The 26,469-nt window shown below is 43.9% G+C and overlaps 5 protein-coding genes across 5 annotated transcripts in view; 3 read left to right on the top strand and 2 right to left on the bottom strand.

Annotated features, from left to right (window-relative positions):
- Positions 1-26,469, bottom strand: part of LOC126557567 (protein misato) — a 235,683-nt gene that overhangs the window by 197,240 nt on the left and 11,974 nt on the right. The gene's annotated exons all lie outside the window — the stretch shown is intronic.
- LOC126565127 (uncharacterized) lies at positions 26-7,418 on the top strand. Its single transcript, XM_050222272.1, has 6 exons — positions 26-145; positions 274-449; positions 565-1,016; positions 1,076-1,215; positions 6,454-6,612; positions 6,778-7,418. The coding sequence occupies exons 1-6, from the start codon at positions 49-51 to the stop codon at positions 7,416-7,418; spliced, it is 1,665 nt and encodes a 554-aa protein (XP_050078229.1). The 5' UTR covers positions 26-48.
- Positions 12,693-21,294, top strand: LOC126565117 (uncharacterized). Its single transcript, XM_050222261.1, has 8 exons — positions 12,693-12,807; positions 13,045-13,681; positions 15,710-15,850; positions 17,536-17,562; positions 17,649-17,677; positions 19,983-20,102; positions 20,183-20,819; positions 21,153-21,294. The coding sequence occupies exons 1-8, from the start codon at positions 12,693-12,695 to the stop codon at positions 21,292-21,294; spliced, it is 1,848 nt and encodes a 615-aa protein (XP_050078218.1).
- Positions 21,824-22,916, top strand: LOC126565107 (fatty acid hydroxylase domain-containing protein 2-like). The gene is made up of 3 exons (XM_050222251.1): positions 21,824-21,959; positions 22,050-22,686; positions 22,769-22,916. Exons 1-3 carry the CDS (start codon positions 21,824-21,826, stop codon positions 22,914-22,916), a joined length of 921 nt encoding a protein of 306 aa, XP_050078208.1.
- LOC126558005 (uncharacterized) lies at positions 24,855-26,220 on the bottom strand. The gene has a single exon (XM_050213937.1). The coding sequence runs from the start codon at positions 26,217-26,219 to the stop codon at positions 24,879-24,881; it is 1,341 nt and encodes a 446-aa protein (XP_050069894.1). The 5' UTR covers position 26,220; the 3' UTR covers positions 24,855-24,878.

Here is a 26,469-nt window from a genome sequence, read left to right as displayed (position 1 = left end):
GTAACGTTCAGCTGCGTCGGATCAGTATATTCGCGAAAGCCAACCAGGATGGAGTTCTACGAACCTGCTCCGTTGGCCGTGGGCTATGGGAATGAAACCCGTGAGTGGTTTGTGGAAAAATGGGACGCGCTACTAGACACGATCGGTAAGTTAAGGTGTGAATGTGATATGGTGGTACAGTGTAAGCTCTATGGGCGTTAAGTGATCGCGCAGTGATTGATTGTTTAAAAAAAATCAAGTGTCTAAGCGGTGTTGGTTTATTGTTCGCTTCAGGAGATGACCAGGAGACCCTGTACGTATGGGTGCTGACGTTCTACACCAACGCCATATACTGGATACTCGGTGGACTGTTTGTGGTGATGGATCTAACCGAGTGGCCCAAGTTTATGCGCAAGTACAAAAACCAGCCCGGCATGAACGAGCCACTGGACTGGGAAAAGTTCAAAAAGGTAGATGGAAAAGTGCCCAAAAGTGAATGAGAACGAGAGCTTTAGTAATGAAGTGCTGTTTTATGTTCTTTCCCCCTTTCTCCCCCTCTGAAACTGTATCTGTGTGCCGGTGTAGTTGGTGAAAACGCTTCTCTTCAACCAAATTGTGGTCGGCATACCGACTTCATACATTGCGTTCAATCTCAGCCGAAATGGAGTGCCTCCGCCGCGAGCGCTACCGTCGGCGTTCACGATCGTGCGTGATTTTGCCGCGTGTATTACACTGTGGGAGATCACGTTCTACTACAGCCACCGGTTGCTACACTCGCGATTCTTCTACAAGTATGTGCACAAGAAGCATCACGAGTGGACCGCACCGGTGGCCTTGGCCGCCATGTATGCGCATCCGTTCGAGTACGTCATCAGCGACCTGTTGCCCGTGTTTGCCGGTCCGGCCATTATGAAGTGTCACGTTGCGACGACAGCCATCTGGTTCGCGTTCGTTATGGTCGATACGGTGCTGGACCACTGCGGCTATCATCTGCCGTTCCTTTCGAGTCCGGAATCACACGATTACCATCATCTCAAGTAAGTTGCATCCACACCTCGAACGGTTTGATCTGATCAGTACGATCACTCTTCGACAGATTCAACCAGTGCTTTGGGCTGTACGGATGGATGGACTGGTTCCACGGTACCGATTCGGAGTTCCGGAAGAAGAAACATTTCCAGCGGCATCATCGAATCATCGGCTTTCAGTCTGCGCGAGAGCTAGTGCCGGACAAGTGAGCGTGCGTCCTCTCCGTGAGACGTCGACTTGGTTCAGTCTCTCACCGTCTGACTGTATGGTTACCTTACCCATGATTCAAAACCAGTGCCGAGCCGCTCTTTGACGGTCAAGGGTTTGCTCTGCGTAAGGTGATTCGTATTTGCGTAAGGGTCCTAATTTTATTGCGTGATAGTCAAGTTAAAGATAGACTTTTTTTTCTAATGGTAAACCAAACAGTACCTTGCGATTCCGAATGAAGCGAATAAAATCTGTGCATGTGTTGAGTACAAATCGATAAGAGACGATAGGATCAGCAAATGGAAACATGTGACTTATACTTGCTGTTTGCTTACTGTCGAGTGATGGATTTTCTCCGAAATTTAACGATCATTAGCATCGCTACCCTTCCCCTCGCACGTTTGGAACGAAACTTGGAAAGGTACGCTTTGTAAGACCTTCTGGCCAAATCAGATACATTGCGTCGTTTCGTCTATAGGCCGGCATTCTGCTGGCATTGGGTTGCGAAGCATCGTTGCAAAATACGAAAATACCCGTCAGGCGCTGATGATGAGTGATTGGAAAGAAATTACTTGTGACAAAGTCATTTTTCTTTTGCAATCTTTCGTCTGGGCGATGCTCACAAATGCAGAAAAAATGTTAAGGAAAATTTGCAGCATTATTTAAATTTGCATCATTTAAATTTTTATTTATGTTTTATCTTCAGACAATAAAATAAATGATTGATTTTGAGTTGATGCGGTAAGTACTATTTAAATATATGGTTCTTGTCCTAAGCTAAATGGTCAGTTTTGCGTAGGTTGAACATTAATTAGATTTTGTTGCAATTTCGTCATCGAAAGTTCTCCTCATCATCATATAAATTTCCCCAATATGCTAAGACTGCCATTACTCTTTATCCTGCGGCTTCTTACCTTTCTCATTTATTCGTCATCAGTACTTCACAACATTATCGTTAGGACTATTTTTCTTTTATGGCATTACAACTTAAGAAAACTTAACTTGAGAGAGTTTTTTGCTTTAGATGTTGCCGCAACTACTATGCTACTAGCCCGCCTTAAACTTTCACTATTTTTTCAATATATGAGAACTTCTTCTGATTTGGCTTCACACCACAGAGTTTTAGTGTGCCACTTTTGGCTTTCTTGACTTCTAATTACCTACAACTACTCTGCCTTTCCTTGTGAAAGACCGGTACCGCTACCACGTGGCCCAGCCAGTTATACAAAGTTTAGTAGATATAACAAAAATTCCCTCTTGAGATCAAACAAAAAAGATGACTGATTTTGTTCTACTGACTGGACCTTTCAACTTAATTGTCAATCGATTTTGGTTGAGAATCTTTCCTTTGTGTGACTTAAGTATATTTAGACGTTTGAGCTGACTCTTGGAGCAATTGATATAGAATTAACCTTTTATAGATAACGATATCACGTAGCTGGATGGTGAGTTCTCACTACGAAGTAACAGTCTTGCCGTGTGAAGCCCGGTGCCTCTAACTCCAGCAGGTCATTAAAGGTTTACCATCCACATAATGGATCTTTTCAATCGCTTAGTGAAAATTTTCAAATTTATAGTGGAAGTATGCAATTTTCTTTTTGAACTTTAGTAGGTATACTAGAATCCTGCACTAAGTTAGGGGACATTTTTTTATTCGAATTTGGAACTTTGCAATCAGCTGTGGAGTTGCTGCCAAGCTTTTGAAATATAGCTGTTAAACCGACATAAAAAAGTCATAAAATTGTTAAACGTTAAACGAGCACCCCGCATCATTCACATGTGAAGGGGTTTACCGCAACATTCATTAGAAAAATCGAGTTCCCAGAAACTGAGCACAAAATTCCATTAAATAATTGCAATGTTCCTAAAAGGATTTGCACTACTTCAAAGTTCATTTGAAACATCCGCTAAGTGATTCTACAATTCCACTATATGGATCAAAGCCCCCGCACATGGCTCGCATGACTGAATAGATTGGTGAGCGACGAGAGAAATAAATAACGTAAAACATAGAAAAAACCAGAAGACAAATGTTCATTTAACAAGCTTTAAATTTTTGTCATCCATCATTTTCTCAAAAAAAAAAAATTCAAACGTCCCTAGGCATAAAAGTGGCAGACATTTTTTCGTAAGAATTGCATTAAGCACACAAAAACGTCGCGACACAAAGATTAGATTGATGATCTTTAAGCCAAAAGGAACAATTTTACGCGACTGAATGTCTCGATTCCCGATAGAAAGATTGACGTACCAGTTGCCTTCTACGAAAACGAAGAGGTAACGAAATACAGATTTCATAACACACAGCCAAATTTTACCGACTATACTGAGGAGTTCCTAATATTGCAGCGAACCACACAAAAAATGCAACCTATACAACGATATGCACGAAACATAAACCTTAACAAACGGGTACTTTCAATGCTCTCGCCATTTTCGAACAATGTGTGAGCAGTGTAAGAACTGTGCGGACCCAGTATGCTAATTAAGGGAATGATCTAAAGGATACGCCATGCATATGCCGGAAGGTGTCTTTCAGCGTCAAAAACGGACATAAAGGAACTCTGTGAGCTAAGTGATTTCAGTGAAAAAATACTTATCAGAGATCGAATGCAACCGTGAATAGTAAACCTTAGGCTAGGCGGCGTGCTTCCTGTAGAATGATTGGCAAGTTGAAATGTAACGAACGGAGAAGAAAAAGCCAATATCTATGACCCAGATAGTATTTAGAAGACAGGCAAGATTTGACATTCGGGAGAACATTTCGTCGGACCCTGATCTAGATTGCGTATAATTATCACAACCTCTTAATGCATAGGCGTTTTCGACTGATTTTACCGTGTAGATATTTTTTGCCAACTTATAGCTGGCTGCTGCTGGTCAAGTGTGAAATGTAAATTTGGCAGGTAGCACTGTTGCTGCGAACGGTCTACAACGGTACTCGTTTTGAGTGATTTTGGTTGACTTGATCGGTCGTTTGTAACTATTACATTTCCAATTTTGTTTTGTTACAACATTTTACAACAGTAACAGTTTTACACTTTATTTTGCTACTTTGAATATCCGTTTTGATGCATAATTAATTTAAAAAATCCCATAAATATGTATAAAATGAACAGAAAAACAGAAAATATGCCTAAATTAACCGCATTATTATTAATAAATTGACCTAATAACAATGTGAGCCAAAAATATTTCACTTTGGAAGTAGAACAATGAATTCTAAAAAAATTAACAGAAAAATTAACGAACAAAAAAACGCAAAGAATTGAAGTATGTTAATGTAAATAAACATCCGCTCTACTACTATTTTTTATGATGATCGACATGATACATGTTTATCTTCACGAACACAATACACTATAGTTCAACCGGAATAATTCTCATCTCATCATCTGCAGCCTTCTCAAAACTTCTCTTTCAATCAAATTTATAACAACATTGAAACTGACACGCCAAACAAGCGTTACACATTTGGCTTGGAGAGCACAGCATTCGATACGTGCTTTAAATAACGGCTCCAACCGTGATGAATTGCGAAAAAAGGTATTTTGTTTGCTTTAGTTCTTATTGTTTTAATTAACTAGCTATAAATAGCTTCAAGCCTGTTTCATTTTATTGAATTAACTTCAATCAGCCTTGGAAGTGGAAGGATGAAGGTTGGGCATGGTTCAAGAGAAATCATTGCACAAAACACAGAATCGATAGAAAACAGAGCTTCTACAACCCCGTGACCTCAACAGTTAAGGCCAAAAAAGAAGATGGTAGAAACTTCGACGCGAACTCCACAGTCATGTCCCTTAAACACGCGCACTGCCAAAAAATAAAGGGTTCCGGGGCAGGAAGCGCGCAAACGATCGCACGGCATTCTGTGATGTTAAGAGCAATTAAGGAGCGCACCGATCGATAAAACATCTAATCATTTCAAATGACGGATTAAAAAGAGCCATCATTCGTGGCTATTTGCAAACAGTCGGTCAGGCCTCTTCCCAAGCAGCAGCAGCAGCGGCACCACCATTAACAGTGGAAGATAAAACTACCCGTTACGACTAAATCTGCATTGCGTCAACCAACGATCGCAGCACTACACCGGCGTACACCATTCGGGCAGGGATCCGACGCCATTACTCATCCCGCTGACCTTCACGATGGCGTCGAACAAAACAATCGACGACATTTCATCGTCACCATTCCAATCTGGCTGACCAAACCCTACCGTTGGATCACTATTTTCACCCAAAGCACACATGTTCCCGCACAAAAACAGGCGTGTGAGTAGAGGCCAGTCGTCAATCCAAGCCACAGCAACCCTCAGGGGTCACCAAGCCGGGCTTGGTGAGATCTGACTCGTGAGCAAATTGATGAACTTTCCATCATTCAACAAACGGTGTGCACACAAAACAATCAACAATGTGCCGTTTTTTGGCCGCGAAACTACGCTGGCCGATGTTGGCGATATTTGGCGATGTAAATATTATTTCACCAAACACGCTAATATCAACACAGTGCAGAGAGTCTCGTTGTGGTTGGCTCTTCTCATTTTCTTTTGCATATCATAAAAAAAGATCGCTCTTCCGTACCGATGGACATGGCATACCGCATCCTAGCAGACAACGCTCGTGTCCTTAACCGCAGCAACATGCCCCCTTTACCCTCAACCCCAATCTATTGTTGGACCGGCGAGACTAACCAGCCCCGGTTTTGCGGTGAAGCAAGTCATTGATATTCCATATTTTGGGTATGCAAATATTCCTCGACTGACTGAAGATTCGAGGAGGTCGGTTTGGCCAGCAGCCGTCTTCGGACGGTGGTAGTCGAAGTCACTTGCATGACACTACCCGAAACGATGCTTTAACTTCCGAGCCGTAGCCAGCCGTGCGGTGGGCTGGGTGGGAGTTGCAAAGAACTCAAGAGCCATGTTTGTTTCCACGCACAAATGTATTGATACGTGCGGCCAAGTAAGTGATGATTATTTTTGGCCAACCACTCAAGGCACTGGTCACCGCCACTGCCACACGACGAGAGGCCTGGCCCTGCGACGTCAGCGCAAGGTTTGTATTGCGATCAACCACCACCCAGACTAGAAGCCTTTTATCGTCCCCGGACGGACGGAGCGCAGTCAGTTAATCGCCGATCGTCCTAGGCGTTGGACGTGTCAATACGAATCGAACGCAACGCTTCTGCCCAGCTAGTCGTCGGTGCAAGGACGGATTGATTAGCGATCTCTCCCTAGACCAGTGTCCAAGATGAACCTTTCGTTCGTCCCACCGTGGATGGCACCCGTCGCGGACGGTAACGAATCGTACGCGAGTGTCCACGTGCTTCCCGACAACGTTAACGAGGGCCCACTGGTGCAGTGGTTCAACCAGACGTGGAACAGTTTTCTCGATCGCATCGGTAGGGTTGGGCTTCGGGCAGCCCGCATGTGGCGTCATCCGCTGCGTTACCTAATCGTCAGCCCGGGCACGTTTGACCCGGTTTGACAAATATCGACCTCCAACGTTCATCTTCGCGCTCGGATTTCTAACGCTCATCCCACTCTTTCCTTCACTGCCATTCAAGGTGACGACAATGTGACGCTGTACGTCGGCTTCCTGACGGTCTACACGTATTCCTTCTTCTGGCTCGTCGGTGGGCTGTTCGTGCTGATGGATCTCACCAACTGGCCAAAGGCGCTGCGGAAGTTCAAAAATCAGCCGGGCGCAAACGAACCACTGGAATGGGACCGGTGCAAACGTTTGGTGAAGGTGGTACTACGTAACCAATTCCTGTACGGCATCCCGACGACCTACTTCGGGTTTATGATGCGCAAGCTCGTGTTCTTCGAGACGCCGAATCCACGCATCCTACCCTCGCTGTCGATCGTGTTCCGTGATCTGCTGTTTTGCATCGTTTTCTGGGAGATCACGTTCTACTACAGCCACCGGTTACTGCACTCGAGCTATTTCTACAAACGTGTCCACAAGAAGCACCACCAGTGGTCGGCACCGGTGGCCTGGGCCGCGATGTACGCGCATCCGTTCGAGTTTATCATCAGTGATCTGCTTCCGGTGTACATTGGGCCCGCCATCATGAGCAGCCACGTGCTAACGTTCGTGGTGTGGTTCACGTTCGTCATGATGGACACGCTGGTGGATCATTCGGGCTACCATCTGCCGGTGCTCGGTAGTTCCGAAATGCACGATTTTCATCATCTCAAGTAAGTGAGCTTAGGTGGTTCAGTGATCATTTCACGCATTTGTGTGTGTGTGTGTGTGTGTGTGTGTGTGTGAGTTAACAGTGCCTAAGGTTGTGAAGTGTGCTATCTATTGCGTTCATATCATGTTCGCCATTTTCGATCGTCCACTGCTGTTATCGTTCAGTGAGTTTGTGTAAATTTGAATGCCATTCAGTGTCCTTGCCTTGCAAAAGTTTGCCATGAGGTGTAGAATAAGCTATGGCTGCGGAAGACCCCGGTGACGATCAATATTTGCAACCCGTTGAGGTTAGCACGATAACAGCGGTTTGTGAACAGTGTTAGGTGGTTAAACAATTCACACTTTACCTTCAATGCCTAGTACACCTGCTAACTAGTGCTAGGAACTAGCACTTTCCGTCACCTGTGTTGATCATACAAACCTTATTTTATTGTACCTATAATCGCACTTTATAATCGGATGCTTTGTGGTTGTTTGGCTGCAGCGTCACAGTCCAAGCGCATGACGCAAGAATATGCACAACCGCGCTCTTTCTCTCTGTAGTCAGATTTATATTCGATTGATCGTTGCTAGTCAGTTAAATCGGCAAGATAAATTGACTCGTCGTTATGGTGATAAATTATTAATTTCTATTGTATATTTACCCTTTTGTCATACGACGTTGGTGTAGCCCCGTCAACTACTGCGGTTGACATATGCTAACAGTTTAAGTGAACAATTCGACAGCGGGCAACTTCTCGTCATGGGCAATTAAACACAATCGCCTGCTAAAAACGGACATGGAACAGTGATGTACAAAACTATGTTTTTTTCTTCACACACGGCAACAGGAAAACACATGAGGAATGTCTAATTTTCGTGTACAAATCTCTAAAAACTCTGAATCTGAATTGATTTATTTATTTGTTCCGGGTTTTTCTGTTTTTTTATGTTTTTTTTTATTTTAGAGAAATATAAAATGCTATCATTCCATACATAAGGAAAAAGATACATTTATTATTATTTTGGGCACCTATTTCTAACAACTTTCTAGCTGTAGTACGGGCTAGCTCGGTTATTATATGTTTTTCTTACCTGGATTTGGTCTGTCTCTAGTCTTTCTCACCAGAAGGATCAAAATTAAATCCTACTCAGAAAAAGTTTTAAAAATTTTTGACCAAAAAGGCTTCACAAAAGTTCTAGATTAAAGGTTTTTAGAAAATTTAAGCGATCAAACTAATTCAAACATTTCAAAAGGACCTTTGACAAAAACTGTAAAGGCTGTTATAATTGTATCTTATGGGATCGCTTAGGTAGTAAACGTATTGAAGTTGCGATATCCAAACAGTTCAATTCAACAATGTACTGTACAAATATTTTAATTTACAAACAATGCAAACAAAATGGTAGAGGCGACTACTGGACCGGTCTTTACAAGGAAAGACCGGTGCAAAAAGCTCAAATCCCATCCGGACTGTTCCACCAGACTGATTACCCAACTATCGATAAGTTTTCTTAGTCATACTGAATGTCGGCGCGACATTCAATGAAACAATTTTCTCCAGAAGTTTTCGACTAGCATTTTTTTAATACATTTTGTATTTTTATTACATTTTGTCAACAAGCACTCTACACTATTTCTCAACATAAAAAATCTATTAGAAAATTCCATACCCTAATAGTCAGTGCTTGCCATGGAAAAACTGTCCTTATAAGATTCAATAACTAGTTCCTGTCATGTTAAAGTCCAGCAAACACTTAAAATTTTGGCATCAGGCTGAGCTGCTCCTTTAACACTTTGAGGATTGGTGAAGAGAGTTTTGGATCCGGTGACAGAGATAGTCATGAAGTAGCCCTTCGCACAGCACTATTCGGGATAAAAGAAAGCCTGACTCTATAGTGCTGATTGAAATAGAGAAAAAAATAGCAACTCTTTTCAAAGAATTAGTTCATTGTTGCTAGAATTTTTAACTTCTTCTTCTTCTTCTTGGCTTAACGGCCTCTAAGATCATGCCGGCCATCGAAATGGCTTTCTAGACTGCCGATACCACGTAGTTGGATGGAGTGCTCAGTCCTAGTGAGGACTGACTGTCCTCACTACGGGGAGGACGGTCCGGATGGGATTTGTACACCGGTCCTGCCGTTTGAAGACCGGCGCCGCTGTCGCCTACACCACCGGGCTGCTCATTGTTTCTAATTTCGAGCAATAATTCCAAGGAGTCCAAGGAGTCTCTTGCCCATAGTATGCTATTCGATGACCGGCGTGACCTAGAAGGTCGTTAAGCCAAGAAGACTCTAAATTCCAACCAGAACCAGGTATCGAATCCCATGCAGACTGTTTCCCAGCAGCACAAACGTAGGCACTTAGTATGGATAAGGCTAATAAGCCAATATAATGGATAATGGTATGACCTTTGCAGGTCTAGAGATCAAAAGGAAGAAGATTCCATCGTGCGGTTAGTGCGCTTTACGGATTGTTCCCGCACAACCAAAGCTTTATGCTCATATTTCACATTCATCTCCCTGTAGCAAGCAAGCCTGCGATCAAAAGCTGTTTTCGCCACTGTCACAGAAAACTTCTGAATAACTCATGAACATTCTCATGAACACGCAAGATTGATTTCTTGCCATTTGTCAATGGTGATAATTCGATTATTCAACATTTCTATACGGTCATACCCGATATCGGTACTTTGGCGGCTTGTTTGAGGTATGCAAAACTTGGTTTAAACTGAGTTAAAACAAACACGGAAGCGATAACACTGGTTAAGTTGCACTGTGAAAATTTCGAGAAGAGAATAACACCCAAACCAATCCAGACTCCAACACATCTCAGAACAAGTTTCGAATGAAAATGAGAAGCCTGCTAATTGATTCACTTTTATCTTTTCGCGTTGCCTTACCATATTCTTTTTACCGCTTCGACCACAGCGAACTACTCGCTCATCAGCCTAAATCAATGATGAGTCGTGTCAATATTTGCGTGCGATAATGCGTTAAGCGTTACTCGATAAGGTCACACGAGGAAGTAACGCAGCTAATTAACACCTCTTGCGATCTTGATCGGCGGCACGCAACGGAGCCAATGTTACAGGAATGTAAGCGACATCGGTACAACCTTCGACCAACGGTCAACTCTCTAAAGTAGAGCTAAGCGTAAAAGGGTAAAGGTACAGTCTCCCATTGGTCTCTTGATTGATTGGGTTCATTGCATCATGGCTAGTCTTAGGATTTGGTAAACCCACACAAACAAACGCACATAATCATCTAATTTCTAAATCGTGCGCTTGCCAACGCGCTGACTGTTCAGTTAAGTTGCCGCGAGTTTCGTTGTCGGTTAAAAGATTAATAGATGTTGTGGCAGGCCTTTTTGAAGCGCCTAATTTGTTGTCAAACTTCAAACTCCTCTGTTCGGTAAAAAAAAATCTTCATGATAATGTAATCTGGCCAAAATGGCACACTAGTAGCAACGATCTTCCGGTGCGCAAACCTTGACCAAGTGAGACAACTAGACCGAGGCCTAGCTACGGTGTGCAGATAATCGTGCAGTTTTCTCTAACCAAAACCACCCTACTACTACTACCACTACTATTACTACTACAAGTGGTAAACTTGCTGGGACAATGTTGAAACAATGTTCACCTTAATACCTAAGGTCAACAGAAAAGCTTGCGCTGGGCGAGACTAATACATGACGCACCTTTCCCCCTTTCGGGTGCTCTATGTTGCAAAGCGGACAAACGGGTGGGTTCAGTCCATCGATGATCTTGAGTCCATAAGTCTTATAAAGAAAAAACACAGTGATTGTGGTGAGGTTGGGAATACTATAGCTGCATCTGATATGATAAAAATGCACCAAGAATGATTTGAAGTCACCAAGACTTGTCCACCCCGTCACGTACCGCGAAGTCTTTGTTTTGAGCCACGCTCGTAGGACGAATATAATCACATTCAGCTCATGCTTCTCAGGCATAAACTTCCTTATGATAAATGCTGTTTAGGCAATAAAAATCGAATTGATCACGATGCGCCTCAGCGCCATCCATGGCTCACCCACATCGAAGATAACCGTGAAATGGGTGATGATGCTACGTACATATCGATCAACTCTCGGCATGCGATTCGCGAAGCGCCACCATCCCCCATCAAACACCTCCAGCGTTGCAATGCGTGATCATTTTGCTACCCTGCAAGTCAGTTGGAAAACTGCAAACCCGTGAGGTCTCAATTGCGAAATCCAGCCAAAACCAGTCTGCTAACAGGTGCACCAATTAGCCATTCCTACATCTAATGGGACGTTCGCGGATGATACCGAAAAGCCGTCACGCATCGTAAACTTCATCGGAAATGTGCTTTGTGTCTTACACAATACTCCTTTATCGTCGCCTTTATAGAAGACCCACAGAAAACCTGACCATCGCTTACATCTTGACCTAGCGTACGCTCGATCGCTTTTGGGCCCAAAAGCTTGCCGCTAATTTCGCACTGACGCGACAGCACGACATATCCTCGTAAAAAAAAAATCTTCTAATGGTTTAACGGGGGGAGGGGGGGGGGGGTTGCTTTCGTTGCTGCGGCTCTCCCACCGTCAGGGTTGTAAAAACAAATTTTGAAACTTTGAAAGGATTTTCCCGCCAACTGCAGCTCATTTTCCTTCGTCTGCAATTTGGTCGGCAATTGATCAAGGATGTCCGACGGAATACATTTCGCCTGGGACAAGACGTTTGTGTACCGGACTAATTCGAACTTCCGAGAAAGCGTGCACAAATACACACCTTGCCATGCAAACAACCTTGCAGCTAGGCCAAACGGTTTTGACCATAACGGATCGGCGATCGGTACGTAAAATTTGAATACTTGCCCGCATGCTGGCCACGAGCAGAAGCAGTCAGCGGACGCGATAGAACTCGTCCCCCTACCCCTCGAAAAAAAAAAAAAACCGAACAGCTCACGATGTATCAAAGTATTTCGGGGCACCCGCTACCAAACAACATCATCAAAGACGCGTGCGTTCGTTGACCAGATCGCAGCGTAAGCGCAGCCGCGTAAATGAATCGCGCACACCACCACTCGCACCACGCTGCCCGTCACACAAGCGAATTGACGCGTCGGAACCGTCGCACCGTTAATCGGTGACTACGGCCCACTGGTGCTCAGCCGGAAGGCTTCAGTTGAGCGCAAGACGCCAACAGCAGCGCACCGCACATCTTAGTGATTAGGTGTACGCATTCGGTTCGGGTGCTTATCTGCGCATACATTCAGAGTGAACCTGCTACGTCGGTGGCAAATAGTCGAGGAACGATGGAAGCGCTGCTAGACTTTGCGGCTAACGTGACGCTGCTCCCGGTGGACGAGTTAACCACACCAAGTGTGAGTTGGATCGAACGAAAGTGGAACGGATTTTTGGATGTAATCGGTACGAAAACTGACCCCACAAAAAAGGGAATCCTTCCGGATTCTTTATCACGCTGTGCTGCTGTGTGTGTGTGTGTGTGACGTTCGCGGTTCGGATACGTGCGTTTATGCCACACAGCGCGGCACATGCTACATGTCCCGTGATCACGTTCACGTAGACGGAAGAGTGTATTGTAATTGTTTACTCCCATTCTTTCTCTTACCATAACCGACCAACCAACTTAACCGGCCCTTAAAGGTGATGATATCGATACGCTGTACTTTTGGTTCCTGACCGCTTACACCTACGGCTTCTTCTGGATCGTCGGTGGCCTGTTCGTGCTGATGGACGTCACCAATCGGCCACGCTTTTTGCGCAAGTTTAAAAATCAACCCGGCGCCAATGAACCGCTCGAGTGGAACAAGCTAAAGAATCTGGTGAAAACGGTCGCCTACAATCAGCTGGTGTACGGGCTGCCGACCTCCTACCTGTCCTTTCAGGTGGGCAAACTGATCGCGTACAGCATACCGGACCCGCGCCTGCTACCATCGCTGTACATCATCGTACGGGACGTTATGGTGTGCATACTAGCCTGGGAGATTACGTTCTACTACAGCCACCGGTTGCTACACTCGAGCTTCTTCTACAAGCGCATCCACAAGAAGCATCACGAGTGGTCCGCACCGGTGGCCTGGGCCGCGATGTACGCGCATCCGTTCGAGTTTATCATCAGTGATCTGCTGCCGGTGTACGTCGGACCAGCCATCATGACCTGCCACGTGTTTACGATCGTCATCTGGTTCACGTTCGTCATGATGGACACGCTGGTGGACCATTCCGGGTACCATCTGCCGGTGCTCGGTAGTTCCGAAATGCACGATTACCATCATCTCAAGTAAGTCGTTCGACGGACGACCGATCTGTTGATCGATCGAAATTAGCCGCTTGGAGTTTAGACATTTCGAGCGGTACCGCCGGAACTCGGCGGTACTGGCTGGATGGAAAGTGAATGGTCCCGTTTTAGGTCTCCCCCAAAAACCCGCGGCCTTGCCTTGAATCATGATGTCGTAACAATTTTTACAGCGCACATTGGGCACATGATCGATCGAAACGGCTGGGTTAGAGTTGGTTTGGCAACTTTTGCAACTATGGTTGTAAATCAAGTGTTCAAATTTTTTCGCCAAACATTCCCGACTGACCTTGAGCGAGACGAGCGTTTGGTATTCGGTGTGAGAGTTGCTGTTCGAGAGCATGAAAACTTTATATTACCGTCCACCGAATTAACAAGATGACTTAAAAGTCCTTTGATTTCGCGATAGTATTCGATCGATCCTTTCGATTTCATCATACAATTCACATACGAAATTCTCCCTAGTTCCGGGCTCGTATTGTGCATGGATTTGCACTAAACCAGAATACGAAATGAGTCAACGCTTTCTAGCCTTCCTACAAAACTAGAATTTTATATCTTGCTGAGACCGGGCCAGTTCTTCCGTCTTTGATTTTTTGTCTGAACCACTTCACGCACGATTAGCATAACCATCGAATTCGCACAGGTCGACAACTTTATATTCGCAAAAAAAAAAAACTTGTTTCCAAGCCGATCGTCCACTTTCAAGGTTAAGGAAGGTTGGTTTCTTCAATTCTCCAATCTTTCACCGGCCATCGGTCGCGCCATCGAAACCATCTTTCCCCACACTCCACGGAAGCGAAGCACAGAAAGTGGTCATCAGAGCTGATACGATTTCTTTCTTCCAATGTTTATCATCCGCATGCAGCATTTCTTCGATTGTTTAGACTCAGGGGTTATGCCCTTGTTAATGTTTCTTGCGAAGATTGCACCCGTTCCAACCAACCTTGACCAAACGAACCGGTGACACATCACGAAACGATTTCTATTACTTCCAACAGCAGCAGATAGTTGTCCAGCCTCCGTGATTCCATAGCGTACCGCGGTGCTGTGTATTCAAAACTTAGGAAAAAGAATGCCAACGGTCACGTTCAAATTTTTCGACGCACTGCTGTCGAACACAATCGTGGTGCCAATCGATGCCCTTACACCATTAGTATCAGTAGGACGATTTATAGCTTGGCTCACCGTGTAGGCCTGTTCTCCTAACTGCTGTTGGACACATTTCTATTTCTTAGTTTCGTATGCCCCCCAAACGCTTTGTTCTCTCTCTCTCTCTCTCTCTCTCTCTCTCTCTCTCTCTCCGATCGTCCACATGGTAAACAAAACTGCGTCGACAAACCGCGTTCGATCAACCTTTCCCAGGGTGTTCGCGCGGACCAGTTAACCTCCGCTAGGGTTGCGCCGAAGGAAAAGCCACCGTAAGGTCAGCGTGGTAGCGTGGATGCTGCTGCGTTTTTTTGGGAAAAACGGTGCTGCAGCTTGTAACATTGTGCAACGTAAAAAGGGCAAAGCGGTCCCTTGTGCCTGAGAGTGTCTAAAGTTTTAATCCATCAAAAAAGTATTCCAAGATTTAAAACGTCGTGATCACACATTCACCCAAAAACACTGTCAGTCGATTGGATTTTGATGAACCGTTCGCACATCTTCCAAAACCGAAGGGTCGTAATAGTTAATTCACATGGGGAGCTTCGCGATAGACCACAAACCACTGGAGATCGTGCGAGACGCATACACTTCGCAACTATTAGATCACCGCTGGAGTGTTTTGGAACGCTGCTTGTGTGTGTGCGTGTGTGTGTGCGTGTGTGGGAAACACTTTCTAATTATCGTTTCTTTTTTTTTCTTTTCTTCTTTCTCTCCTTCCCGATGTCTCATAAACTCATCAAACATCGATCATGTGTCGCCATTTGCGGTGGGGCTGATCGTCGGCGGTTTTATTTTAACGTTTGGTATTTTGCAAACATGTGGACAATTAACACGTACGCAATCGCGTGTACCCACTCACCACAGGTTCAATCAGTGTTATGGATTGTTTGGCTGGTGGGACGGCCTGCACGGTACCGATACGGAGTTTCGCAAAAAGAAACAGTACCAGCGGCATCATCGCATCTTTAGCTTCAAATCGGCCCGTGAACTCGTACCGGAACACTAGTACGGCGGCAAACAGCGAGATGCGCCGTGAATGGAGGGTGCAAGCGTGGTAAAAGCGCGAGGATGTAGTCAAGACGTACTGTTGGGAGCCACATGGAGAACCCACCAAAAACCATCCTCAAGGTGCTCGGAACAGAACACACGCATCGCGACACACCCGCTCGTCAAGGTCCACGCGCAAAATGCTCCCTCTCGCACGGTGCTGTTACTGAGCTGCATTCAAATGGGCATATTTAAAAAAAAAGCAAAGCAAAAACCCTTACCGATCATCATAAGCCCCGTCTGATCCGGTGTCTGACGGTGCGTCTATGGTGCGTCCAGCCAAGTAGCGTCCAGTTTGGGGCGCACAAACGTATTATTATGGACTAGTATTAACGATATCTTTTTCTTTACTCTGAGGAACTGATTTTAACTAGCGTTAGAAAAGTAGCATTTAATAAGCAACAGTGCATGTTTGCTAATCAAAGTACGGGTTGCTCGTGGGTATAATCATTCTCATCATCATCACCTGGTGGGATAACCGATCGTTCCAGGTGCATTGAGTAATTAATAAAAAAAAAACAACAAATGTCGAACCCTTAACTAATCCTCCTGGAAAGCTGGAGGCACATCAGAACTCTCGTGGCTGGCCTTTTTCTTTTTTATAAAACCTCCTTTCAGCAGCAAATTAATATGTTCATCAAAAGCAAATGCTTGACTTGAATCAATCACCCGTGGACAATTTTTTAAAGCAAAACCAAATGAATAATATTCCAACACTTTACTGACACGCAAAACAGCCGTACCGTTGTGCTCTGTTCTTGCCTGCCTCAGTTCCACAAATAAGTGGGACACCGGATTCCTGCACCGTACACGTGGAGGCCTAAGTGAAACTAAACAATCAAAGTGTTGCCCGCGCTAATGAACTACAGTGACTTTGCAGTTATTTGGTGGGTTTTTGTGTTTTTGTGCACTTCCGAAACATGTTGTTGTGTCTTTTACTATCGCTCGACCATAAAACCTAATGTAATATCACATGCTCTGTGCGGGGCAAATAGGAATGAGGGAAGCGAGAAAGAATGCCGTGCTGTAAGTACGACGCAAAATGGTCGGGGATCCCCTTTGCAAAATTAGAAGAAGGTACGAGAATTCTGGCGAAGAAATTTACGGCTGGAAAGTTTCATTCTCATCATTTCGATTGCTGTATAATTATGGTGATGCTGTAAACAAAAACTTATGTTACATGGACTTTCCAATTACACTGCTGAATCCTGTTCGATGTGTGCAAGAGAACGGTAGCGGTGTTGATGTAAATTTTGATTATTTACAAATTCTATAGTAAAAAAATAAAAAAGTTTCGTTTATTTTGTCATTTCTGTTCGTCATAGTTTAAAACCCAACTGATGATAACGTCGGGACGTTCTTACACCAATAGAAAAAAGTTACAAAATATAGTTACGTAGTTTCATGATAATTTGACGTTTGATAGAACCGGTTTCCTTATCAGGTTTGGCTTAGGTGTTTGGATTAAAGTTTATAGTTCTTCGACGCGTTCTTCTCAGAACAGAAGGGACGTATTCTTTAATAGAAAATATGATACTGTCCTAAGCTATTCAAACACCATTACGATATGCAGATCGCCAGGCTGCGAACAACTGGAACAGGAATAAGGATGATGGATTTTTATTTACCCTACCGTCTTATAGTCCTTGGGGTCATTGTACTTATATCAAGTATAGGGTTTTTAGACTTCTCTTTAAGTACATAAAATCAAGCAGTTTTCTATAATTATTGTTCCATTCAAACAAAATGGAAACAGATATTGCTACGTAACGCTACAGTATAAAGGTAATTTACAAATTCAACTGAAGTTTGTTTTTTTTATTAACAATCTTTAAATCTGTTCGTAAATAATTTCTAAACATGAAGTTATCAAAACGGTAACAGCAGATGTAATAGAAAGCGTTACAAACGTTACCTCATCATGCTGACTGTTTATGCTACCGGAGAGCTTTGAAGCATAAAGCTCAAAGCTTAAAAGCTCACAGCATGAAGTGTTGAACAGGGTGGCTCTTTAACTGTTCTTATTACGTGATCACTTAAAACTTGGTCAATCCCATCCTAAATGTTGCAATTATTCTTATTCGTACTTTATTTCAGCATTTATTTAAAATAAATGCTTAAATAAAATGCTAAAAAATTTCCTTTTTTACTGTCCCTCCTTGCTTCCCGGACTTGTTTTCTCGATCGACTATCGTATTCCTTCTACATAAATTGAACGGATGAGAATTGAAATTACCTATATCACCGAGTTCTCTAACGATGTTTTTTATGTTCTTCTGGTGCACTATAGACCGAGATAACTTTCCCACTCAAATCTATATAGTGGATCATTATAATCTCAGTACTCACCTACGCCTCTGAGGCATAGACTCCGTGCTAAAGTAACACAAATTACTACGTTTGATAGGAACAGATGCAGAATGATTTTTGGTTCAGTAAATATAAAAGCATGCTCTCTGTTGACCGAACATTATAAAATCGAATGCCTTTGCGTTGAATGATCATCTACAGCGCATAACTCGAATAACCGTGTACGGATTCAACGATGTGGACCATCTTCTTTGATCCGGCGGGAAATTCGAAAACCGCCAGGCCCCTTTTTGTTGAGGGCAGTCGCGAGCATCAGCAGAGGACCTGATACCCAAATAGAAGCTGTACTAGCCGCAAGAGACGTCACTTACATGAGGCTCATCTTCCGATTTTCCAGAGACAACGCTCTAATCCTATAATTCCGCTTCATTATCATGCTCTTTACCCTTATTTTTCTCGTCTGTTATATGTTGCGTCTTTGATATACCTCCAAATTCTATAGTGCCACTTATGTCTTAGATGATAAAACAATCACCTTCGGGGACAATGCCATCGACTAGACTACACAGCAAATAGGAGACAGGCATGACACTAAATTGAGATTTGAACCCCGGTCCTGTGTGCCGTGTGAAGATTTCTATAGCCTCTACTACCGGACCATCCCGATTTGACCTTCAGTTAGTGTTAGTTTAATAAAGCTTTTTCCCTTTATAATTATTTCCTTTCTTTGCATTTTGTTTTTACAAATAAATTCATAAATAAAATTGATCATAATAAATTCAACGTTAAGATACGGCACCGTGCCGAAAAAATATAAAAAAGAATAAATTCATCACAATGACAATACCAGCGGAAAGCTGCCATACTCAAATATAAATAAATAAATTCATCACTAAGATTTGGGCAACCCAAATCCGAAGTTATCTAAATGCCTGTATGAACAAACTGCCTCTACCAGACCTATGCAATTCTGTTTCGGGTTCAGTAAAACAAAGAAGTTATATTTACTACATAGTGAGCGACATCCTTACGCCATTTCGGTGCCGAATTTTCAATGTCGTCGTCATGAAGAAACACATATCGCGAATTTCCGATCGTATAAATTAAAACTCTTCTTTCTTTTTGTGGTTCACCCAATCAAACTAAAGTGTCCCCGATACGATGAATTCGTTACCCGTTAACCGTTTCGCACCAACCATCCAACATCTAACATGTTGAGGTAGGTTGGCACAATCGCTTGTTGTGCGGGTTTTTTATACCGCGCTCTCCCACCAATACGAAATGCACTCACCGTGAGCCGGTGCCATTCGGATCACCGACAATCAGCTGCCAAGGTGAGGCCAATGCTGTAATCATCCTAATTACTGGCGCTCGCTCGCTTGACTCGTTCATCCTTACATTTGGCCGTTACATGCCCGAAACAGCGACTCGAGTAACGATCTCTCGCGTAAACATTGTAGCCGAGGGGAGAGAAATTTTTGTTTTGACTCCACCGAATATTCACCATCAAAACCTACCGGCGGGAGATATTCAAATTCAAGTCACACGTGAACTGCCACCGGTGCAGCATCGTTTGAAAGTGCTTGCAGTCAACCGAACTTGTAGGTCGCTTCTTGTGCGATAAAGCATTTATTTCGCAACAGAATTACAGTGTCAGTGTTGGCGAGTTGATAATTAGCAGTGATAGACGGTGGAATGCGATTGATCTTGATTTTATTTGTTTAGTTTAAAAAATAAAAACCTAAATCGAAGCTTTTATTAAGCATGAATCAAACGTTAGCGGAAATATCGACACTGAATTTGACCGTTGAATCACACTATGAAGATGTTTTTCATCCTGAATCAAATGTGCCATCCGGATTTGTTGAGCGTAAATGGAATGCGTTACTGGATGTTATAGGTAATGATCGTGAAAAGTGCCCCCCAAAACTAGGTTTGTCGTTAGTGCTTAATTAAGATACACGTTACCTCCCGCAACAGGCGATAATCCCGACAACCTGTACGTGTGGTACTCTATGCTGTACACGTACGGTCTGTTCTGGCTGCTCGGTGGACTATTTGTCCTGATGGATTTAACGAACCGGCCCCACTGCATGCGCAAGTACAAAACGCAACCCGGAACCAACGAACCACTCAGCTGGGAACGCTGCAAACAGCTCGTCCGTACGGTTGCCTATAATCAGCTAGTTTATGGAGTTCCGACGACTTACTGTACGTACCATGCCCGCAAGCTAATCAGTGACGTTGTGCCAAACGTGCGCGTACTACCCACGCTGGACGTTATCCTGCGGGACATGATAGTGTGCATCATTGGCTGGGAAGTGGCATTCTACTACACTCATCGATTGCTGCACACTAGTCTGTTTTACAGGCGTATCCACAAGAAGCATCACGAATGGACCGCTCCGGTAGCCTGGTCTGCCATGTACGCCCATCCACTAGAGTTCGTCGTGAGTGATCTGCTGCCAGTATACATTGGACCGGCCATCATGAAATGCCACATATTCACGCTCACAATCTGGCTAACGTTCGTAATGTGGGACACGCTCGGTGATCATTCGGGCTACCATTTACCGTTCCTTGGCAGCTCCGAATCACACGATTATCATCACGTCACGTAAGTGGTCTTAAGTTGTTCTACTAACGATCTTTCATCAATCGAGACACCAAAATCGAAGCCCTTCATGCACTAGTTAATGTCAATCGGAATAGAAAGGGTGTTGGGTGTATCTCGCCTGCTGGGCAAAGGGTTTTATTAAGAGAAAACCAGGTAACAAGAATTATCATACAGATGATCTTAATTAACATTAGCATTCCGAGAGCTAGAAATGGGACTCAGTTATTTATTTAATTTTATTATACTTATTAGAAGATAAGAATATGTCCTTTGAACGGCAGCAGTTGCTCTTGCTTCCCTTCTAATCATTCTGTTTTAAAATTTCTTGCACAGTTTCAACCAATGTTACGGAAACTATGGATGGTGCGATCGACTTCATGGAACCAACAGCGAATTTCGAAAGAAGAAACAGTACCAGAGACATTATCGAATGTTTAGCCTCAAATCTGCCAGGGAGCTGGTACCGGCGAAATAAAGTTGAATCTTTTGACCAAAACAAAAATTGAATATTTTCCATCTAGTATCGCTATGGCATAGGAGTAAGGTTAAATCTTCAATTAGTCCGCCCAGATCAAACTGATGCGAGCGTCTCCCACCACTTCTGGCGGAATTTTACAACCATTTTACGCTCAATGAAATCACCGCTATGACGACATAACACTAAACCATGCTTCAATTCACCTGGAAGACTGTGCGAAACATATCCACGAAAAGTACAACCACCCGTCTAAGACCTTCAACTTTCCTCGATTGTCTCGAACACAAAAAAAAATTGGAGACAAGGATGTGCGATCCAAAGATATAGTTTTCATCGAAACCATTTCACCGCTCCTATCAGGTCACAAGGGTCTCCGGTCAGAAGCATCAGTAACCGTACGACGCTACAACGGTACACGACTCCCTCTGACGGCTCTCGTGCAGTGGTTGTGTGTCTCGAACATCTCGAACCGAACAAAAAAAACTGTTTTACCGCGAAGTTTAACAATTTCGCGGAACACAACAGGATGGAGTATGGACATCTTGTGGATCTTGGCATGGCATCGTTAACGGTAGACAACTCGTCAACGTATGTCCAGCTAAATCCAACGGTTAGCTTCAACTATATCGAAACTTGGTGGAACAAACTGTTGGACATCATCGGTAGTAGTGTTTTCCAATCTCCGGACCTACTGTTACTTCAGTGTTTAGTGATCTTTTTGTGTTATTGTTCTATTTTCGCGTCTAATTCAGGCGATGATCCCGATGTCCTGTACGTATGGTTTCTAACCGTCTATTCGTACGCATTTTTCTGGTTCTTCGGTATGCTGTTTGTCGCGATGGATCTTACCGGGCGGCCCCATTGTCTGCGAAAGTACAAGATACAGCCGGGCAAGAATGAACCACTGCCCTGGAAGCGTTTCAAACAACTCGTCCTGACCGTGCTACGCAATCAGTTCCTTTTCGGCATACCGACCGGCTATCTGTTGTTTCATAGTCGTAAATTGTTCACAGCAGAAATTCCACCCGTTCGCGTGCTGCCGTCGGTGTACACGATCGCACAGGACATGGCGGTGTGCATACTGTGCTGGGAAATTGGCTACTACTATACGCATCGTTTGCTGCACAGTCGGTTACTGTACCGCCATTTCCATAAGCAGCATCACGAGTGGAAAGCTCCCGTTGCACTGGCCGCCATGTACTCGCATCCGGTTGAGTTTGTGGTGAGCGATCTGCTGCCAGTGTATGCCGGACCGGCCATAATGCGTAGTCACGTGTTTACCGTCTTGATCTGGTTGTCGTACGTTATGGTCGACACACTGGCTGACCATTCCGACTACCATCTACCGTTTCTGGCGAGTTCCGAATTTCACGACTATCATCACCTGAAGTAAGTGTTGAAAATGGACAGTTTTGTGAGTGGTCGGAATGGATGCTTTTAATGTGCTAAAATTTAATATCCCCTCTAATAGCTTTACACAGTGCTTCGGCAATTTTGGACTGTGGGACTTGGTGCACGGTACGGCGAATGAATTTCTTCGCAAAAAACAATTCCAACGACACCACCGGTTGCTTACGTTTAAATCAGCCCGCGAATGGATACCGGATAAGGAGACGTAGCATATTTCCCTTCTTTTAAGTGTACGCTAGTGTCCATAGTCTTTAAGGTAAGGTACGTGAATAAAAACAAGCGAATCAGCTTATAATCGAAAAATAAAAATTTTATTATTTAAATTCATTGTGACCTTCCTAACTGCCAAAAACTTTAAGCAAAATAACAACAACCTGCAGACCGTACGATTCATCATCCTCCAGCACTGTATATGGGGATTTTTAACACCTTCTTCAAGATCAAACAACTGTTTTTTGCGTCTCCTTAGCAAATGTCCTTAGCTTACAATCAACAAAGCATAGGAAACAAAACAGATTGTGACAGCACGTGTGCGGGTGCGATAAATGGATGCGAATGCCATGTGGTTGTGTGTTAATTTCACACATAATCAAGCTTTACTTTTGCCCAATCTTCACACCCAACAAACTTAGAATTATTGTTCCTCACTCTCTCGCTATCTCGCAGATTTGTTGCTTGATCCAGCAAACAATGATGCAATTTATGTAGCGAATCAGAGACTTGGAACTTTGCCATAAAGTTGTCAGCATCAAACGTTTTACAGCAGCAAAAATTGGGTGCGTATTTTGTCATCAAACGGAGATCATTCACGATTAGTGATGGCGCCATGGGACTAATTTTCTTCTCCTTAATTCCACGACCTTCTCTCCTCTCTAACCTCCTCTAAGGGATGGGATTTGAACCCCGATCCTGCCTAGTTTATGGATCCAATAAAACGCTTACAACGGCAACATTGGGTGCGTATTTTGTCATCAAACGGATTTGAGATCGATCATGATTAGTGATGGCGCCAGGGGACTAACTTAAGTGTTAATAATAAAGGACGTTATTACGTTGTTATGCAACCAGCACGAACAGTTTGAAAGGCTTAATTATCTAGTACACTGCTAAACTCCATCGCAACTTAATTAGGCACAGAAAGTAGTACAAACTAACTTTTGCTTTGGTTCACAAAAAATTGTCTTTCTACTAGTGTACTCAGCTGAAACAAAAGCAAACAAATTGATTTGTAATGGTTCGCTTACCATCTCTCTCGCTTTGTTATGGCATTCGAGATGCAATCTCCGCATCAAATCCGAAGTTTTCGTATACGGTGGAGTAGTAAAAGGGGCAGCATCGTTTACCTTGACACTCCATAAATTAGCCCCCGAAATGTGGACTCTTTCGGTACATAATTACACCTAATGTTTAGGCCATACTACAGTTGCTTTCAACAGTAATTGTAGGTGCCATGTGCACAGGTAAGAAGACACAGACAATTACACATTACAAGAAAAAGGTAAATATATGCTTTTAGCGCTATTCTCAACATCTCTTCCCAATAGATTTTTCTTTTTTTTTAGAAACTGTGGGTCCGTTCCCAGTATTGTTGAGCGAAATGTTGTCATGGTCCGAATCGATTCCACAGCGTTTAATCAGCGGAATTGATTTCGGAATCGGAACCGGTTCTGAAATTAAAATCGTTCCGGAAATGGAGTAAGTTCTGAGAAACCGAATCGATTGTATAATCGGTTACGCGAATCGCAATCTGTTCTGTAAGTGATTCCGAAGTCGTTTTTAGAAGTAATGTTTGAAAATTGGTTCCAAAATCAGTTCCTGCAATAGTTCCAAAATCAGTTCCGTAATTGGTTTCAAAAGCGGTTCTGGTTTCGGTTTCGGACCCAGAAACGATTCTGAAAACGGAACCTGAATTAAGACTTCTAGTGCCCATCACTACTTTATAGCGTTTCGAACACATTTCCAGAAGAAAAGTTTATGCTGTAATGTATTTGTGAAGTATAATTTTATTCAAAGATTCATATTAATGGTCGCTTCTGTGTACGGAATGGTGAACATTAGGCGAGACTTCCATTCCCTAGATTATTTGCAAAGTACAATAAACCAAAAATTATTGTGAAATTCACGAAAAGCGTACAACAGCTAACAAGAACCGAATGTGGAATGTGCAAGATTCAGTTAGCGAACGTAACACCGTACGGAATGCAAATTACTTTACGCTGATTGTGTACCGTATCGAGCAGCAGATGACGATCGATCGCATCTAGCGATACGTACGATTCCCAGAAATTCTCCATCACGGTCAACCGATGCCCTTCACCGTAAGCTTCTAATTCGGCTGGTCCACAGATGACTTCGTACCGGATACCATTCTTCAGCTGCACCGTATTGCCCCGGTAGCTACGCTTGTTGGCCACGTACGTACCAAGGCTCTTGATCGCGAGTCGATTTTTCTCCGCACTGTTCGAAGGTGTAACGGCCGTCGGTACGAAGACGGCCTTTACTTTCTTCTCGCAGACAGCATATTCTGAGCCGTAGCAGAAATCATCCTTACGGAACGTGTACGCACAGTCCGGATTGAACTCGGCGTAGCTATTCACCCAAACGGTCTGAGTGCGCAATCCGTACGCAACCTCGAACGTTAGCGACAGTTCTTCGGTCCACAGTGACACGGATCCACCGTTGTTGCTGTTTGCCAGTGCGATTGCTTCCTTTGCCGTGCGGAATGCATTTATAGCGATAATCGGGCTTGGCCTAATGGCGTCAGTGTTGGTCGCCAGCAGATACTGGACGCCTGGGACGAATGCAAGCATTGGCTTAATGTCGTTCGTTTCTAAATCGCTTTGTACCAACTGCACACCAACGCTCTTGGCCGCATCGGCCGCTTTCTGCAGCGCAACCTTTAGGAACAGGCTCTGTTCGTCAGTGAACGGCTTCAGCTTCGCCTTAACGAGCTGAACGAATTCATCCTTAACGTTTTCCTGCACCAGCACGTTACGGATGGCCCAGGGCGCATCATTCGTCGTCCACGCTTGTGCCAGCCGGTCGCTTGCCGATTCCAGATCGCTCGAATCGAACACGATCATGGTACAGTAAGCCAGGTGTAACGGGATTTCGCCGATCAACGACAGCTGATCGCCATCGTGGGACGAAAACGAAGGATACTGTAGCAGCAGCTGAATGAACTCGCTCGTGATTGGATTTTCACCGTAGAAGTATAACTTGAAGCCAACGCACGTTGCTCGCATGGCCGAATGCAAATCCAGCATGATCTCAAATACCGACTTACGCCGGTCGATTAGTACCCGGTGCTGAGCTTTCGGTTGATCAATCAAACCATCGTCTTCCAGCTGCATGTAGTACTGCATGAAGTTGAGGGCCAGCTCTACCTCGTGCGCCGCTTCTGCCTTCGGTAGCAGCTGTATCGCGTTGATAAGGGCCGCCTTATGCTTCGTCACATAGCCCATAAAAGTTTCCTCGCCCGTTTGGACCGTGTACTGATGGCAGTCCAGCATGATGATGGTGTGGCAGCTATCTGCAGTAAGTGAAATTTTGTCATTAGTTTGAGATACAAAATGGGACCCCAAATTGAAGGTGTTTACTTACATATGTTCCGGTAAGTGGCACAAGAATTCTTCTACCAAAATATGACCTTTCAATCCGTTCTATTCGACACAGCTGATAATGAAGAAAGGTGATAATCGAGCAGGACACAATCAAAAAGCCGGTGGTCTGAAACAAAGCTTACATATGGAAAGGTCGGCG

The sequence above is a fragment of the Anopheles maculipalpis genome, chromosome 2RL, assembly GCF_943734695.1.
Source record: "Anopheles maculipalpis chromosome 2RL, idAnoMacuDA_375_x, whole genome shotgun sequence".
Lineage (NCBI taxonomy): Eukaryota > Metazoa > Arthropoda > Insecta > Diptera > Culicidae > Anopheles > Anopheles maculipalpis.
This window is presented reverse-complemented; position numbering and strand designations above follow the sequence as displayed.

Excerpts from the sequence above, each read along its gene's own strand:
- LOC126565127 (XM_050222272.1), top strand. The coding sequence starts at position 49 with ATGGAGTTCTACGAACCTGCTCCGTTGGCCGTGGGCTATGGGAATGAA. Across the intron at positions 1,017-1,075 it reads CACGATTACCATCATCTCAA|ATTCAACCAGTGCTTTGGGC; the intron begins GTAAGTTGCATC and ends ACTCTTCGACAG. Across the intron at positions 1,216-6,453 it reads AGAGCTAGTGCCGGACAAGT|TGTCCAAGATGAACCTTTCG; the intron begins GAGCGTGCGTCC and ends TCCCTAGACCAG.
- LOC126558005 (XM_050213937.1), bottom strand. The coding sequence starts at position 26,219 with ATGCTGGACTGCCATCAGTACACGGTCCAAACGGGCGAGGAAACTTTT.
- LOC126565107 (XM_050222251.1), top strand. The coding sequence starts at position 21,824 with ATGGAGTATGGACATCTTGTGGATCTTGGCATGGCATCGTTAACGGTA. Across the intron at positions 21,960-22,049 it reads CAAACTGTTGGACATCATCG|GCGATGATCCCGATGTCCTG; the intron begins GTAGTAGTGTTT and ends CGTCTAATTCAG. Across the intron at positions 22,687-22,768 it reads CACGACTATCATCACCTGAA|CTTTACACAGTGCTTCGGCA; the intron begins GTAAGTGTTGAA and ends CCCCTCTAATAG.
- LOC126565117 (XM_050222261.1), top strand. The coding sequence starts at position 12,693 with ATGGAAGCGCTGCTAGACTTTGCGGCTAACGTGACGCTGCTCCCGGTG. Across the intron at positions 17,678-19,982 it reads CGTAACGCTACAGTATAAAG|CGGAAATATCGACACTGAAT; the intron begins GTAATTTACAAA and ends ATCAAACGTTAG. Across the intron at positions 20,103-20,182 it reads TGCGTTACTGGATGTTATAG|GCGATAATCCCGACAACCTG; the intron begins GTAATGATCGTG and ends CTCCCGCAACAG.